The sequence below is a fragment of the Panicum hallii genome, chromosome 2 (genome assembly GCF_002211085.1).
Source record: "Panicum hallii strain FIL2 chromosome 2, PHallii_v3.1, whole genome shotgun sequence".
Lineage (NCBI taxonomy): Eukaryota > Viridiplantae > Streptophyta > Magnoliopsida > Poales > Poaceae > Panicum > Panicum hallii.
The window spans coordinates 53,339,066-53,354,711 of NC_038043.1; the positions used below are offsets into that span (position 1 = coordinate 53,339,066).

The window sequence follows — 15,646 nt, forward strand, 5'->3', positions numbered from 1 at the left end:
TTATGCGACACCTTGACAGTGAGAGCTACATGTTTGTCGAGGCAAAAGACCTACTAGGTGAGTGACTACTGCCCTGCTCCTTCCTTGCCAAGAAGATTGTTGGGTATCCTCTTGCATCTCGTGTGCGGCTCCTAGTCCTAGGTGGTGTGACTGTAGCAGGACACTTGCGCCGATCAAATTCCGTGTGGGTTGATGCTCGGAATACCCGTGCGGCGCAAGGATGAAAAGCCCAAAAGGCGTCCTAAGAATCCCAAACAGTGAAAGTTAAAGCGCATCTCCATGATTTTTTTCCCCTTTTATCTTCCCTCGAGCGTTTCCACGAGTGCTTTCTGCCCTGGCGGCTAAATCACCGAGTTAAATACGATTTGGCACGAACAAATCCCTGATGAATGGCCAGACCGGTTCACGTGGCAGACCGGCAGGCCGTGGATATCCGCGATCCGTCCCAGGAAGGAGAAGGATCGGATCGACGTCGTCACTGAATCCAAAGCGGATCACAAAGTTGGTGTGCGCAGAAAAAAGGCGGTAGAGAGAAAAAAGAGGCCGAGCACAGCAGGCCAGCAGGGAGAGAGCAAAACTGATGAGACCGGGACAGCGAGACGCTGACAGCCAGGAGGAAGCGTCGCGAAACGCGACCGGCCTCGTCCTTACCACCGGTCGATAGGGATCTCGGCCTCGTGCCCCACCGCCCCGTCTGCCTGCCCATCCATCACCGGATCATCCGCCCCCCGCCCCACCGCAGCGCGCCGCGCGCATCACGGGCACGAGCTCGAGCCCCATACCCTCGCTGTTCCCCTTGCTCGCCGCGCTCCGATCGGCGCCCCCACCCGCGCGGAGGAGAGCAGGGGGCCTCCGGGGCCCTCCCGCGCGGCGACCTCGTGGCGCTCCTGCGCGGTTGCTTCTCGTTCGGGTCGGCGGGGCGGAGGCGGCCCAAGGCCTCGCCCTTGCCCTCCCCGCCGCGCCTGACCGCCTCGGCGGCCGCGGCCGCGGCGGCAGCGGACGACGGGGCCAAGATGAAGGGCCTCTTCAAGTCGAAGCCGCGGACGCCCGTCGACGTCGTGCGGCAGACGCGAGAGAACCTCGTCCACCTCGACCTCAACTCCGGCTCCCGGGGCGGCGACGCCAAGCGCGAGGAGAAGGTGAGATCGAATCTGAGCCTCTGTTGAGGGCTGCCGTGGCTTCGACTCCCCGTTTCCGCCCGCGGGTTCGGCCTTGATTCCGCGTGGGCGTAGGAGCTGTTTGCTTAGTCCGCGATACATATAATACCCTTGCATCCGGCTAATTTCGTAATAGTTGGAAATGGTGCTGGCAAGCCAGAGCAGTTATACGAGTCTAAGGCTATTTGCCTTTGCTTTGCAAGTAAACTCCTGGAGATAGGTTTTTGGTGTATCAGCATAATACTTAATTATGATATTAGTTGGTGCAAATATGAGCATTTTGTAGGTTAATCTGGCAGCTTGTCATCATAACTCACTGCAGAGTTAGTGATTTACTACTAGTTGCGAGTGTCTGTAAGCATAAGTATGACTATGTAACATTTAGATATCTCGGCCTAAAGTACACACAACTTATTTTTATTTTTCTTCTAATAAATACTTGCGGCAAAGCTTTTGCTGCCCTGACAGAAAAAGATATCTCGATTTGAGTTATGCTGAAGTCACCACCAGCAAACCACAATGCACGAACAACCTCATGTCCAGAATTATATTGTACATGAACCTTTGCATACTTATCTAGGCCTATGGTCATCTATAGAAGAAGAAAACAGTATCCAAATATGCAGTGTATTATGTCCATTACAATGAGCTTTACCTAAGGCTGAGTTTATGCAGATGGCAGAGCTTGGCAAAAATATCAGGGAATTGAAGTCTATTCTATATGGCAATGGTGAATCGGAGCCTGTAACAGAAGCATGTGTGCAACTGACCCAAGAATTCTTCAGGGAGAACACATTACGGCTATTAATCATACATCTTCCAAAACTAAATCTGGAGGTATATAACTTGAATACTATTTTTGTATGTAGGTTGGTAACACTACTGAGACAGCTTTCATTATGTCCCTCTCCTATTGTGTTTACAAAAAAACACGGTAAATACTTAAAGATGCATCTCTACTTTTGATTGTTGCAGACTAGGAAAGATGCTACTCAAGTTGTTGCAAACTTGCAAAGACAGCAAGTATCCTCAAAGATAGTTGCGTCTGAGTACCTTGAGTCAAATAAGGATCTCTTGGACATCTTAATTTCAGGGTAAGGCTAATGTCTGATTAAAAGCAACTACTGATGATCACCCCTCTCTCTTTTTTTCAAATAAATCATTGGAAGATTTTCATATCTTGTTTGTTAATGCTACCCATGTAACCGCTGGTCCATGTATTCCATATCCCTCCATCTGTCTATTTGATTTTGATACTTGGTTGAATGCTACAGTAAATAAAGCTGAATAGGATGCTAAACATTGTTTCTCACGTTCTCAGACTACTTTTTTGGACTGACTGGGTGGCCTTTCATTCCCCCAGATACTTTATAGGTGCATAAAATCGGTTAAAAAATGTTTTTCCCCTTTTACCCTTGAACTCAACACTATCCAGTTATCATCATTTGAGGGATTAGATTATTGCGTATGTTCATGCATGTTTGCTTACACATGAATTTGACAATACGTATGAAGGGGGAAATCACTATATGCCATGGCAGCACAAAAAATGTGATTAGTATTTTAATATCTCATTAGCTTATTTTTAGGGAAATAGCTTCCATTAGCGTGATCTGGAATTAGTTGTGTATTCTTTTTAATATGGGATAGCTTTGTATCTTTTTGCTCATTATCTGCGCCTTCTCTCTCTATATTTCTTCACCTTTCAGGTATGAAAATATGGACATTGCTTTACATTATGGTGCTATGTTGAGGGAATGTATTCGCCACCAAAGCATTGCAAGGTGACACAGCTGAATTTAAATGCTGCTACACAGTATATGCTTTGTCACAATTAGTCGATGAATCAAGCATCACATCATTTGTATCATTTCAGTTAGTTCTATTTCTCTTTCTCCCCATTGTCGTTGAATTCGAAGTTCCTTCGAAATTGGTACTAATTTTTTGTATAGTGTTTGTTCATCGACAGGTATGTTTTAGAGTCGGAACACATGAAGAAGTTCTTTGACTATATACAGCTTCCAAATTTTGACATAGCTTCTGATGCTTCTGCAACCTTTAAGGTGAGTTCCTTAAATTTTGTACCTTTAACAATATTTTCCATATATTATAGTCTAGTCTGATCATATTATGCTACTGTAACCAGGAATTATTGACAAGGCATAAAGCAACCGTGGCTGAATTTCTCACCAATAATTATGATTGGGTCAGTATTTCTACCTTGGGAACATTATTGGCAAATTATTTCATTTACAAATGTTTTTGTTTCTTTCCTTGGCGCTGTATATGTTCAATCTATTTATGATCTTCTTAGTCAACGTCTAGTGCATCATTCGAGCAATACCTGATTATAATATTCTCTAGTTCGAGCTAACCTGATCGGATTGGTTAGATCGATAGATTGTTGGCAATCTAAATTTTACTTGTGAACCACTAGAATTTATATTGATGGTTCTTATATGAAACATAAGAAATTTATGTGGATAATCCTTCGAATTATTGGTTAATTCAATGCCTAGTTTGGCTGGCATCATAGCCTATTCTGATCTACTTGATATGTCTTAATTAGTACCATTTCTTTCGTGCAATTTTACTTTTCTAATCTTAACCTCTTTCATGACCATTCCTTAGTTCTTTGAAGAATTCAACACCAGGTTGCTATCATCGACCAACTACATAACGAAAAGGCAAGCTATCAAGGTACTACCTTTCTTTTATGATTGTCTTTGTCTGTGCTTTATTTTTATGGATTACTAACTGCCGAGTGCAAATCTCAGTAGATTTATAAAGTCTGCTTCATAAGGCGGATCGTCTAGGGAACTAGGTGGAACAGCACCGCCTTGCGTAGCAGTTAGGTATTTTTCCGTCTAGGGCGGTTTATGGCTTGATCTTTGTATAAAAGTGGAACAAATTGGAGATAAGGAAAGACTACAGTCATGGAACTCATGATAATGTGATATTACTCTAGCCACCTATGAAAGGTACAGCCGCCTGCCTAGCGCCTAGCACTTTTTGGAACATTCTATGCTGTGTTGTTCTGTCATATGAAAATTATCCTGCATATCTCATGCACCTCACTGTGCTTTTACAATTTGTTAGTGGAACGTTTAATCAAACAACTCTAGGTTGTGTTGTTTGAAGTTTGAATGGTCAAGTAGCTTGCTACTGAACTTTCCTGAGCCTTCTCAGCTATGATTGAAGAGAGCACCTTTCAAGATCTTATATAATTTCTTAATTGATCAAGATTGTCACGTTAATATGCTTATCCTTTCAGTTGTTGGGAGATATGCTGCTGGATAGGTCAAATGCTGCAGTCATGATGCGCTATGTTAGTTCCAAAGACAATCTTATGATTCTGATGAATCTCTTAAGGGTCAGTATACTTCATTTCACTTGTAGCAACTTGAGCTTACAATCAACACATTATCCTCGCTTGAAGTGATCTACCCTTCAAGTGACCCCTTAACCTCTTTTACTATTGCTGTCAATGTTATCTTTACCTTCCAACTTTTTAATGTTTTATTTTCTCAGGATTCAAGTAAAAATATTCAAATTGAGGCATTTCACGTGTTCAAGGTAAGTAGTACACCCATAGCATTTATTTTAATCCACAGAAGTTTGCTTACACTCATCATTGTACATTATGCATCACAGCTATTTGCTGCAAATAAAAACAAACCGGCTGAGGTTGTGAACATACTGGTCACTAATAGGAGCAAGCTTCTTCGCTTTTTTGCTGGATTCAAGATTGACAAAGGTATACCTGCTTCAGCTTGGTTTGTGTTGCTTGCTAATAATCACAAAGACCTTAGATGTGGTTCAGTCATATTTCAGTTCAGCGATGATCTGTTTTTTTTTTTAATGTTGACCGAATTTATTCACTGTAGTCGTTGACTGTTTGGATTTAATATGCCAGTATAACAGTTTGGCATCAACTAACACTGCTATTATATTATAAATCAGAGGACGAGCAATTTGAAGCAGACAAGGAGCAGGTCATTAAAGAAATATCGGCACTTTGAGTGTCTCAGGATGTAATTAGTCATTGTGATGAATTTTCTTTTGTTAAGAAAGTGCATGTGTAATAATAAACCTCTGTGTATTATTATGTTGGACTTAGCGGAACAATATGATTATATGACCAAGTTGGAGTTGGACTCTTCCGTGAAAATGTGATAATCTCTATAGATTGTGGGGTTCTTCATGCACATTTTTTTTATAGATGTGCCTCAATGACATAAAATAGATTTAAATGCACAATTACTATACAAACTTGGCAGACGGGTGCACTTACGAGTATCATCCATTTGGGTATACCAACTTAACAGGTACAATGTCTCTTAATTGCTTGTTTGGGCACACTACGTGGCGGACAAGTGGAAAAGGCAACCAAAAGGAAAGAAACCAATCAGCAGAATATGGCGGTGTTAACTGAAACATGAAAGAAAACAGTAGAACTCACCGATACACATCGTGAACATGCGCAGAGGCCTGAGCACTGCAGGGGGAGGACTGGAGGAGGGCGACGCGGATCAAGTTGATTGGCGGATAATGCGTGTACTGATCAATTTCCCTACTCAATACATGGCAGAGACACATGATGGCTGAGGAGTTCAGGATAGAGCTGAACCCGTCGCAGCACTGCGCCGTTGGCGCCACGACCGTTCCATTCGTTAGAAACTCGAGGCACTAGAACGCACCGAACAGGGTACGCCGCCGGGGCTGGATGATCGCGCCACGTGCGGGGGAAGCTTGTTTGTTGATACCCGGAGACAGATACGCCGCCGGAGCGCCCAGGAGAATTCCCCCGTATCCGCCTTGTTAGGCTTCCCTCGTCGTACTAGCTGAGTTGTGCGAATTTGGGCCGGATGTGCGTCTTGTGGTCTGGCACGATCGATCATCAACGGCCGGGCGGCTCAGGGAGATGAGGCGGTTGTTGGGTCACGGGGAAGACGAAGCGGCCCGCCCGTAAAGCTGCATGGCTGCCGCCGTGACCTCACCTGCTGCAGTTGCAGGCGGAGGAGCCCCTGCCCTCTGCCAAGTGCCAAAGGTGAACACCTTTGACCGCCATGAGAGCTGAGCATCTCTCCTGCTTTCCAGTGCCAATAATTCAAATGTTGTTTAACGATATTTATCGATCCAGCGAGATCAAAAATTATTTCCCTAGCTTTTTTTTTGCTAAGGATGCAGCATAGGCGATCTTTTTTTTTAAAAAAAAGTTAGCCTGCACAAGAAGACAAGCACAGCAACGGCCCTGTGTGCCACCGTACTTTCTGCCAGAGGGTGGCAGCTTCTTTTTGAGACGCCGAAGGGAGGGGAGCCACCAGAGATCGAGAGCCCCCTGACCTGCTCTTCTTCCTCCCCTGTTCCAATCCAACCACTTCTGCAGTTCTGCCCACCCCACCTTCCCGTCATGGCGTCCTCCTCCTCCGACGAGTCCTACTCCGAGATCGTGGCGCAGCTCTCCGCCGACCACCCCGAGTACCTGCTGGACAAGCAGTTCGAGCTGCCGGAGTGGCTCTACTCCCGCAAGGTGAACCGGGTGGTGTGGGGCACGACACCAGCAGCGTGCCTGACCCCAAGTTCCCCGACCTCACGGAGAAGGGCTTCTGGGCCAAGGCCTCCTCCTCCGCTGCCCTCAAGCAAGCCTGCGACGACCGCAACGACAACCCCGCGCTCCCGGAACGGCTCGCCGACTACCCGCTCACCCTCTTCATCCTGCCCACCACGTCCCCGCGTGAGGTCTTCGACATCACCGCCCTTTTGCCCAGTGAGCTGCGAACCCCGGCCATCCGCATCCACAACCGCGTCGAGCAGACCACCAAGCTTTTCGCGCGCAACGTGGTCCAGGAGCTGCTGCTTGACATCGGAAAAGCCGGGGATAATGTGGCCGTCGACACCTTGCGTCTCAACACGGCCATCGAGTCCGAGATCAAGCACCGGGAGGAGATGGAGCTTCAGTACTACCAGGCCGACGCAGCTTACAAGGCATCGCCGACGCCGGAGACCAACCTGGAGGCGCTTGCGGCCGTGAGCCGCCTCGACGTCGCCCGCCAAGTCGTCGAGGCACTGTTGCCAGCTCGGGCGTGCGTCACCGTCCTCGGCGAGTCGCTCCGCGACAAGGCCGCCGCCCTCGAGCAGGCTATGGAGAGCTCCACCTTCATGGGCTGCCCCGTGGAAGAACACCCTGGTGATACGTTACCTCATCCAGGAAATTAAACACTTTTAATTCCTTGCAACCCCCTACCGATCTGCCCTGGTTGTCTAATCGTACCCTGCATGTATTTCAACAGGAAAGTGGTGGATTGATGGCAAAGGAGTGATGGAGACGGCGCCGGTGACTGGACATGGAGCTGGCGGCGACGGGGGGTTGTCCAGGCGGAGGTGGCTGAACATGGACCTGGCGGCGATGGGGGCGTCGCGGCGGCGGTGGCTGACGATCACATGGACATGGAGTAGCGCAAGCAAGAAAGAAGCTTTCACTGACAGCGTTAAGATTCTCATCGGAAGAACTGCCTCATCTACCCTTTTATTTGCGTTGTTTACGATTTGATGTTTTCAATCGTGGTTGTGGATGCAATGCATTGTGCTCCACATTTCCACAACATCTCTGCTGAATCGGAAGACGTGTTATCCTGTTCATGTTCATGTCGCTGAAACAAGGATCTTTCATGTTTTGTGCTGACTCGAGCGTTTTAGCAAGGGTTGGCTGGCACTCGATTTGTTTGAACTTAATTCAGTAATTGGTGGTTGGGATCCGGTTTGCACAGTGTTTCAGGTAGACTGCCACCTGAATTTCATTGGTTCAGGTTTGATGAAGAACATAGCTATATAGTTGGGCTTCAGTTACTTTTGGATTTTTCTAAAAAAAATTGTGATCAGATTGGCTAAAATAAGATGCAGTAAACAGATATTCGACAACCAAATACCATTTCTGCCATCTATGTTGCTAATCTGGTGGCAGTAAATTAATCGTTCATCCACATTACTTAAGAATAGACTTGAGATCAAACACGAGAGCACATGTGCATAACGTTTTTTTTCTAAACATCAAGCGGCTTATTATCTGTTTGCCATCAGTCAAAACTTCGATGGCTGCAATGTGTTTAGATATTCCAAGTCACGCTCATGGGTCATGGGCTATATGTTGCTTGTTTTTTCGTTCGTATGGCAAATTCGGCCCAGTCGAACTGCCAGATCTCGGTCATCAGACTTCGAATTTGCTTTGGGCCATCTTGTTTCCTGTTTCGTGCAGGGTATTGGTGACCAAACTCACAAAACAGGCAAACACAATTACGTCCTCAAAAAAAAAGGCGAATGGACATCCGTCAGACCACGGTCGTCTCCTTTTCGCCCGAGGACCCATTGCCTGTACTCCTGGTCCTGGACACGAGCTCGTACACCTTGTACGCCGGAACACGCTGCCGGCGACCAACTCCCGGCGCGCGCACCGTACCGCGACGCCCACGCCGCTGCCCCGGGCACTCCGCCGCCACGCTGAGCCCGCCGTGGCGCTCGTACGTTAAGGGGTCACGCCACGAACGGCGCCACCGCGACGTACACGTACCCGAACGCCTCCCACCACCACCAGCAGAAGGACTGGCAGCCGCCGAGTTCGGCATCCAGCGCGCGCAGCACGGCCACCATCTCTGGCTCTCTGCCCACGACTCGGGCTTCATCGCCTCGCCGGCCAGCGTACTGCCCTCAGAAAACGCGCGTCGCCGCCGAAGAATTTGCCGCCCCCGAGCGAACTAACCGTCGTCGGAGGCAGCACACGGCCTCAGGACGGCGTTGCTAGCCTCGGCCGGCCGGCTGGCCCGGTCGTTCGTGGAGACGGCACGGTGCACGCACGTGGTGGTGGCAGCTAGCCGTCCGTCGGCCGAGGTACTCCTACATGCAAACGGGTCACTGGACACAAATATGAAAGCAAAAGGCTGCATATAAACCGAGCGTCGCAAAACAAAAGCATCCACATCGTCACAGATTCACAGTGCGCGTACAGGTCCCAACCCAAACAGGAGAAAAGATGCTGGAGCCAGTACACAAGCCAAGTCACGGCTAATAACGCTATCACGCAGACGCAGACTCCAGAACGATGCTAATGATGGACTTCAGGTTACCCTTGGTGGACCCGACCTCGAGCTGGGCCTCGCGTCTGGTGTGCTCCACGATGTCTTCCCACTGCGCGCTGCTCTCCGCCGCACGGGCGAGCTGCGCTGCGGTGAGGTTCCTCCCCATCATCTGCGTGCGGGCACCGCCAAGAGTCTCGCTCTGCAGAGCATTGAGGCCGGCGACGATGTTCTCCAACTGCTCCCGCGCTTCATCAAGCAGGGTAATCTTGGCGCCGACCACGACATGGTTGAGGAGGACGAAGGGCGCCGCGGCGTAGGAGCCGGACTCTGCCGCCGCCTTGAGCAGAGCGGCGTCCGTGTACGGCGCTGTTGGCAACACGTAGCCACGGAGCACCCCCTTGAAGGGCGGTGCCGTGGCGAGGCTGGTGTCCAGCGCGGCTACCTGTCAGAGTATACAATGAAAACTCTGTAAACGTGAAGTTCGAATCGGATTGGATTGGATATAAATATTTTAGATGTTTTTTTGAACTTGTCGTACTCTAGAACTCCTTATCGAATTGGACATATAGCAAACTCTTGCGTTGCTACGCTCATATAAACACGCACCCGTCGTGATCTTGAGTTTGAGGCCGACATTTCCGCACCTCTGATTTCTTTCATGGTCATCAGAGCCACTTCTTTCACCAGATCAAACCTCCATGGCGTCAAGCTAAATAGCGCTGGTTCCTCCAACCCTCTCCTTGGGATCCATGTTACTGAAAAGCTGACTAAGAACAACTTTACGCTATGACGAGCGCAAGTTCTCACGGCCATCCATGGTGCTCGTCTTGAAGGCTATGTCACCGGCAAGGTCGTCGCTCCCGAAGCCGAGATCGACGAGAAACAAGCTGACAAGGTTGTGAAGGTTTCCAATCCAGCATATGAGGAGTGGTATGCCTGGGACAGCAGGTTCTAGGGCTTATCTTCATATCCATATCCAAGGATGTGTTGACAAGGATCGCCGATGCAACAACGGCAGCCCAAGCATAGCGACCAATTGGGGAGATGCATGCTTCCCAACCCCGCGCACGATCAGTTAACGTGCGCCTCGCCCTAGCTACCACCAAGAAGGAATCCATGTCCATCACCGAGTACTACAGCAAGATGAAGGGGCTCGGCAATGAGATGGCGGCTGCAGGAAAGCCCCTCGACGACGAAGAGATGGTCGGCTACATCATGAACAGGTTGGACGCTGAGTTCAATCCCGTGACATCTGCTCTTATTACAAGAGTAGAACCAATCACCATATTTGAGCTGTTCTCTCAACTATTAAGTTTTGAGACACAGCTTGATCTACAACAAGGAGGATCATCTTCATCTGTTAACCTAGCTAGCAGAGGAGGGCGTGGTGGCATGCGTGGTCGCGGCGACGGTCGCGATCGCAACTCTAATGGTGGCAGCCATTGTAATATTCCATGTTAGAAATTATAGAGATTGTTTAACAAAATTTGGGGATTTCAAAAATTTTTGTGAATGGACTTGATTTGAATGGCTATTGCGTCTTACTTGAATTGGATTTTCGAATTTGTTTGATTTCCTTGTGTGAGATTTGAATTTGGAATGGGCATTCAAATTCAAATCTAAACTTCTAAACCCTAATACCCCCGTGGGCCACAAGCCCACCAGCCCATCACCCACGCAGCCCCGGCCAGCCCACCTTCTTCCCTTCTTTTTCTCTCCCCGCACGCGGATCAGCCCACGCGAGCCGGCCCAGCCCAGCTTCGCGAACCGTCCCGGCCTCCTTTCCCTTTACCGCCCAGGGCAGCTGACAGGCGGGTCCCGCTTGTCAGCTTTCCCCTTCCTCCCGACGCCCGCGACCCCGCTCCCGGCTCCCGCTCGCCTCCGCCGCGTCGCCCGCCTCGCGACAGGATAGCGAAACGGCCGCCCCTTTTCCCCGCGCCCGCGCTCGCCTGCGTCACCCCCGCGCGCTCCTGTCTCCGCTCCACGACAGGGCAATGCAACCGCCGCGCGCCCTTTTTTCCCGACAGCCCGCGCCGCGAGCCCGAGACCCTACCCCCGCGCCGCAGCCACCGCAAGGGCGCCACGCGTCCCGGCCCGGCCGCCGAGGACCCTCGGCCGCAGCCGCCCCGGACCCTAGCGCCCCCCTATAAACCCGAGGCCGCTTCGCCCAAACCCTAGAAACCCCAGCCGCCTTTCCGCCGCCGCCACACGAAGAGAGGAGGAGGAGGAGAAGGGGAAGAGCCGCGCGAGGAGGAGCCCGAGGACGACTCCACCGACGCCGCCCGGAGCTGCGCGAGGAGGAGGACACCGCCGCCACGCCGGAGCGTCTACACCGCGCCTGCGCCCCGTACGACTACGTCAACGTCGCCGCGCGTCCTGCACTGCACCGACTCGCCGGCGTCAGCTCGTCACCGCGCCGCGCACCCACGCCAATGAGCCCTAGGTGAGCGCCGCCACCGTCTCCCTTCCCTCTGCTGCCGGCGTGAGCCTAGCGCCGCCGATGAACCATCCGTAGCCGGCCGTAGGACTCCCCACACCCCTCCGGCCGCTGTGCCGTCCTTTCTTGCAGGAGCCCGTCGCGCCGCTTCTTCCCCCGCTGCCGCCGTCGCCCCTCGCCGCCGCGTCGTGCCGCGGACCCGGGCCGCCGGTGCTCCGCGCACGGCACGGCCACGCCGCGGCTCTGGAAAACCAGAATCCGCGCGCGTGCGCGCGCACCACACGCACACCCGAGCCGTGCCCACTGCCTTGGCCCCAGCTTCGCCACGTCCGCGCCACGGCCTCGCCGTGCGCGTCCACCCCCGCGACGCGACCGCAACGTCGCGTTCGCGTCGCGACCCGGCCGTTGAGGCCTTTTCCCGAGCACCTTTCGGGCGCCACACACACACGCACCCATACACTCGCGTCTGCTGCACCGGATCCCGCAGACGCTGACGCCTGGGCCCGTCCAGTCGGAGAGGAGAAGGAAGCGACGCCGTCGGCCCGCGAGGAGGAGAAGACGAAGAGCCAGCCCAGCCAGAAGGAAAGAGAGGGAGAAGAGAAGGCCCAGCCTGTGGAGGAGAGGAAGCCGGCCCGCGAAGGGAGCCGAGCCGAGTCAGCCGCACGCCCAGCCAGCCCACCTGCCGGGCCGGCCTGCTGAGCCGCAGGCCGAGCCGAGTTACGAGCCGAGCCGAGCCTTCTGGGCCAACCAAGCCGGCCCATCACCCTTTTCGGCCCAAAACCGAACCGTGGCCTTTCTTTTAATTGCCACCTGACCCGAGGGGCCCACCTGTCAGCCTCGTGCTGAGGCCGACCAGTGGGGCCCGACGACCGCTGACCGACCCTTGACCGTTGACCGGTCAATGTTGACCGGTCAACGCTGACGTCAGCAGGGCCCACTGCTGACGTCATCACCCGGGACCCCCTCTGCTGACACCATGCTGACGTCAGCATGCCACGTGGCACGCCCTGGTGCTGCCACGTGTCCCTGTTTTCAGGCCTGTTTTTCTGAAATCCTTTTATTAATTTCAGAAATAGGTTTTTCCTTAGAAAATTCATAATAAATTATCCGAACCTCCGAAAATTATGAAACCAGTTTCATAATTCTTCTAAAATCATGAGCTACCTGTTAGAGTAGGTTTTGTGATGATTTGGATCTTATTTGCAACCTTTTGTGCACTTTTGCACTTTGGACCCTACTCTTACTCGTATTTACGAATAGGACCCGCCCGCGAGGAGCTGACCGACGACCAGGACTACCCGGAGACTCAGGAGGACTTCGAGGAGACGCCAGGTTCACGGCCATCTACGAATTGAACTCCTACTAGGCATTTGCTTGTAGAATGCTATTGCTGTATGTGTATATTTATATATCGAGATAAACCTGCATGGCCCCTTTACGATCCATACTCCTTGTCAACCCATCTTGAATTGTTTATTATAAGATATGCCTTGTAAATCCTTGAAAGTGTATGTGTGGGTTATGGTTGGATAGTCTTGGCGTGCGTGAATTGGCTCTCTTCAGGAGTTGGTGATTAGGGTTTAGCCGGGAGTGGGCGACCTAACTCGATCGTAGATCGAGGGCTTGGGGTGTGTATCTTGGCACATCCTACGGAGTACCTGTGGCGGGTACAGTTTTGTTTTCGCGTGAGGTGTTTGGGGCACCCGTTAAGGGTGCAGTTGCGGACCACCGTGGTGGATACGCGTGTGACGAAGATGCCCGCTCCGGCAGATAAGGACCGGGTGAGAGTAACCATGACTTGTGGGACTTTGTAAGCGTGCACACCACTTACCCATTATGAGGGTGGGCCCGGTCCGGACTTAGCAAGCGCGGTACCAAGCCGGTAGGAGGATCGAGTATCGGTGCAGGGGAAGGAGGTGATGACCTCACGTTCCCCGAGACGCATGGGAGGCTTCACAGTCCCGGGGCGACCTCTCGCGGGAGGATGCGCCCAAGACCCGGGAAAGCCGGATGGTGCCGTGGCTCCTATTTCCGTTTCGTAGACCGGTGTTTCGTATACTAGTCGGCTGATCTCCGGCTAGTGTCGATTCGAGTGGGACCAGGTGTACAACCCCTGCAGGGTGAAAACTATACGTATAGCCGCGTCCTCGGTTATGGACATCCCTACTCCTCTGTTGCTCTTATTAGTTAGTGTTACTCATGATCTCTACCTCCCTCTAGAATAATGTCCTGCCAGGGGGCAGTTGAGATGCGGGGAGAGGGAGTCCTCGCATCGACTTGGTGGTGTTGGAAGGTGTGTGTGACCGGGAGTCCGGAATGCCGGAAGGGCCCGAGTCAGGAATGAAAGGAGATGTGTATTCTTATATAAATTATATTGCATGCATAGGGAAACCCCCAGCTTTACCCTTGAACTCTGTTATATCCGTAGTATAGACCACATAAAGCTTGCATACGGATGGTGACGTGAACCTATCCCAATCCTTGGGGATAGCCTGGTACGATGCAGGATCCGACCCGGAATTCGACCCCAACGACGACGGATGGTACGACTGAGGCCCGAGCTACGCTCAAGTCGCCTGTGGAGGTGGAACCCGAAGATGGAGGACGGCCGAAGACCTAGCTACCGCTATGCGCTTTCTGCTTGTTCGATTTAGCCGAAAGGCTTGTAATAAATTCCGTACTACAGATCCTCTGGATTTATGTAATAATTAAACCCGTGAATGACCTCTTATGAGTATGACTGTGATATTATGCCTGAAATGAGTTCTGTATGTGATAGCGCTTGATCCAGGGACTATCACGACGATACAGGGAGTCGGATTCCTCGATTCAGGAATCCGGTTCATTTCAGTTGGTATCAGAGCCATGTTTGACCGTAGCACGAGCCTTAGACATGGTCGGTAGACCTAGGGAAATCTATACGATTCCATCCACTTATTATAATACCTTGGACTATTTTCCGTCGACACCTTGACTCAGTTTTCCTCCACTCTTGAGTTACTCTCTTACCTACGCTGACTCAATTCTCGCGTTCCTACGCAGGGTAGCAACCGCGATGGCAACCACGATGGAGAGCGTGACCCACGACCTCACGCTGTACGAGGAGTACCACCAGAGAGGCGTCTTCCGGTGGTTCGAGCGCGTGGTGGAGCACATCGGCATCGACCTAGCCTACATCAAGCTCGCCCTGAAGTCGACCACCGCTCCCCCATACTACTCCAAGATGGCCACGCTCGTCGTCTTGCCCGACCCCGCAGTGCCCGCCTTCGAGGGCAAGATGATCCACAGCTTCGGCGTACTCACCGAGACCGCTGTCCAGTCAGCCGCTCGGAAGATGACGATGGAGCTGCTCGCCCAGTTCTGGCAGACCAAGTTCGCCGACTCCTCTTTCCGCCTGCTACCTCGGTCTGTCTGAAGCGTCCCCCCTTCAGGGGAGACTTAAAAGTGTTGATTTATCAGTCCCAGGAGGCTGATAACACTTTATTACATCAGATGGTACATCACCGTACAACTCTACGCGGTAATGGGCAGTGAAGTGCCACTATCGCGAGTATTACAACCAAAACCCACACAACTACACTAGCTACGAACAAAGGATCATCAGAGTCTTGCGCCATGCGGAATCCAACGGTGGCCTCAACCACAGGCAAGACTGGGTGCAGGACGGAGCCCTACTCGTTGTCTTCGGGGACGTAGTCTGGGTCTTCCACTGTAAAGTAAAAAGGGGTGAGTACAAACGTACTCAGCAAGTCCAATCACACCCACGGAGGGGGGTATAACAGAAATTAATGCACAGGACAATCCAAGGATAAGGTTATGGTTCATTTGCGGAAAACTCTGTTGTATGCAGGGGTTTGTTTAAAAAAAGCATTTTTAAAACGAGTTTTCTTGTACCAAGGAGCACACGGTGTTGATCCACACAGGATCCAAGTTTTAAACTGCTACCGGACTCCCCGTCCGCCGTAGCACACGGCACAACT

General features: G+C 51.4%; 2 protein-coding genes and 1 non-coding gene across 3 annotated transcripts; all 3 read left to right on the forward strand.

The window, feature by feature from the left end:
• The first annotated feature begins 592 nt into the window (after window positions 1–592).
• Window positions 593–5,361, forward strand: LOC112880451 (putative MO25-like protein At5g47540). The gene is made up of 11 exons (XM_025945087.1): window positions 593–1,139; window positions 1,833–1,994; window positions 2,133–2,251; window positions 2,867–2,941; window positions 3,127–3,220; window positions 3,304–3,363; window positions 3,789–3,857; window positions 4,432–4,530; window positions 4,689–4,733; window positions 4,812–4,914; window positions 5,121–5,361. Exons 1-11 carry the CDS (start codon window positions 1,014–1,016, stop codon window positions 5,177–5,179), a joined length of 1,011 nt encoding a protein of 336 aa, XP_025800872.1. The 5' UTR covers window positions 593–1,013; the 3' UTR covers window positions 5,180–5,361.
• Window positions 5,362–5,757: 396 nt separating this feature from the next.
• LOC112881302 lies at window positions 5,758–7,779 on the forward strand. The gene is made up of 3 exons (XM_025945974.1): window positions 5,758–5,809; window positions 6,469–7,347; window positions 7,451–7,779. The coding sequence occupies exons 1-3, from the start codon at window positions 5,758–5,760 to the stop codon at window positions 7,708–7,710; spliced, it is 1,191 nt and encodes a 396-aa protein (XP_025801759.1). The 3' UTR covers window positions 7,711–7,779.
• A 2,632-nt stretch (window positions 7,780–10,411) lies between these two features.
• LOC112883684 lies at window positions 10,412–10,550 on the forward strand. Its single transcript, XR_003226937.1, has one exon. It is a non-coding gene; the product is annotated as a small nucleolar RNA Z247 (small nucleolar RNA).
• The last annotated feature ends 5,096 nt before the right edge of the window (window positions 10,551–15,646 follow it).

What these genes read in the sequence shown, in the direction of transcription:
- LOC112881302 (XM_025945974.1), top strand. Translation starts at nt 5,758, where the DNA reads ATGGCTGAGGAGTTCAGGATAGAGCTGAACCCGTCGCAGCACTGCGCC. An exon ending in GTCGCAGCACTGCGCCGTTG is followed by an intron (nt 5,810 to 6,468) that starts GCGCCACGACCG and finishes GAGACGCCGAAG; the next exon opens with GGAGGGGAGCCACCAGAGAT. An exon ending in CCCCGTGGAAGAACACCCTG is followed by an intron (nt 7,348 to 7,450) that starts GTGATACGTTAC and finishes GTATTTCAACAG; the next exon opens with GAAAGTGGTGGATTGATGGC.
- LOC112880451 (XM_025945087.1), top strand. Translation starts at nt 1,014, where the DNA reads ATGAAGGGCCTCTTCAAGTCGAAGCCGCGGACGCCCGTCGACGTCGTG. An exon ending in TTCCAAAACTAAATCTGGAG is followed by an intron (nt 1,995 to 2,132) that starts GTATATAACTTG and finishes TGATTGTTGCAG; the next exon opens with ACTAGGAAAGATGCTACTCA. An exon ending in CGCCACCAAAGCATTGCAAG is followed by an intron (nt 2,942 to 3,126) that starts GTGACACAGCTG and finishes GTTCATCGACAG; the next exon opens with GTATGTTTTAGAGTCGGAAC.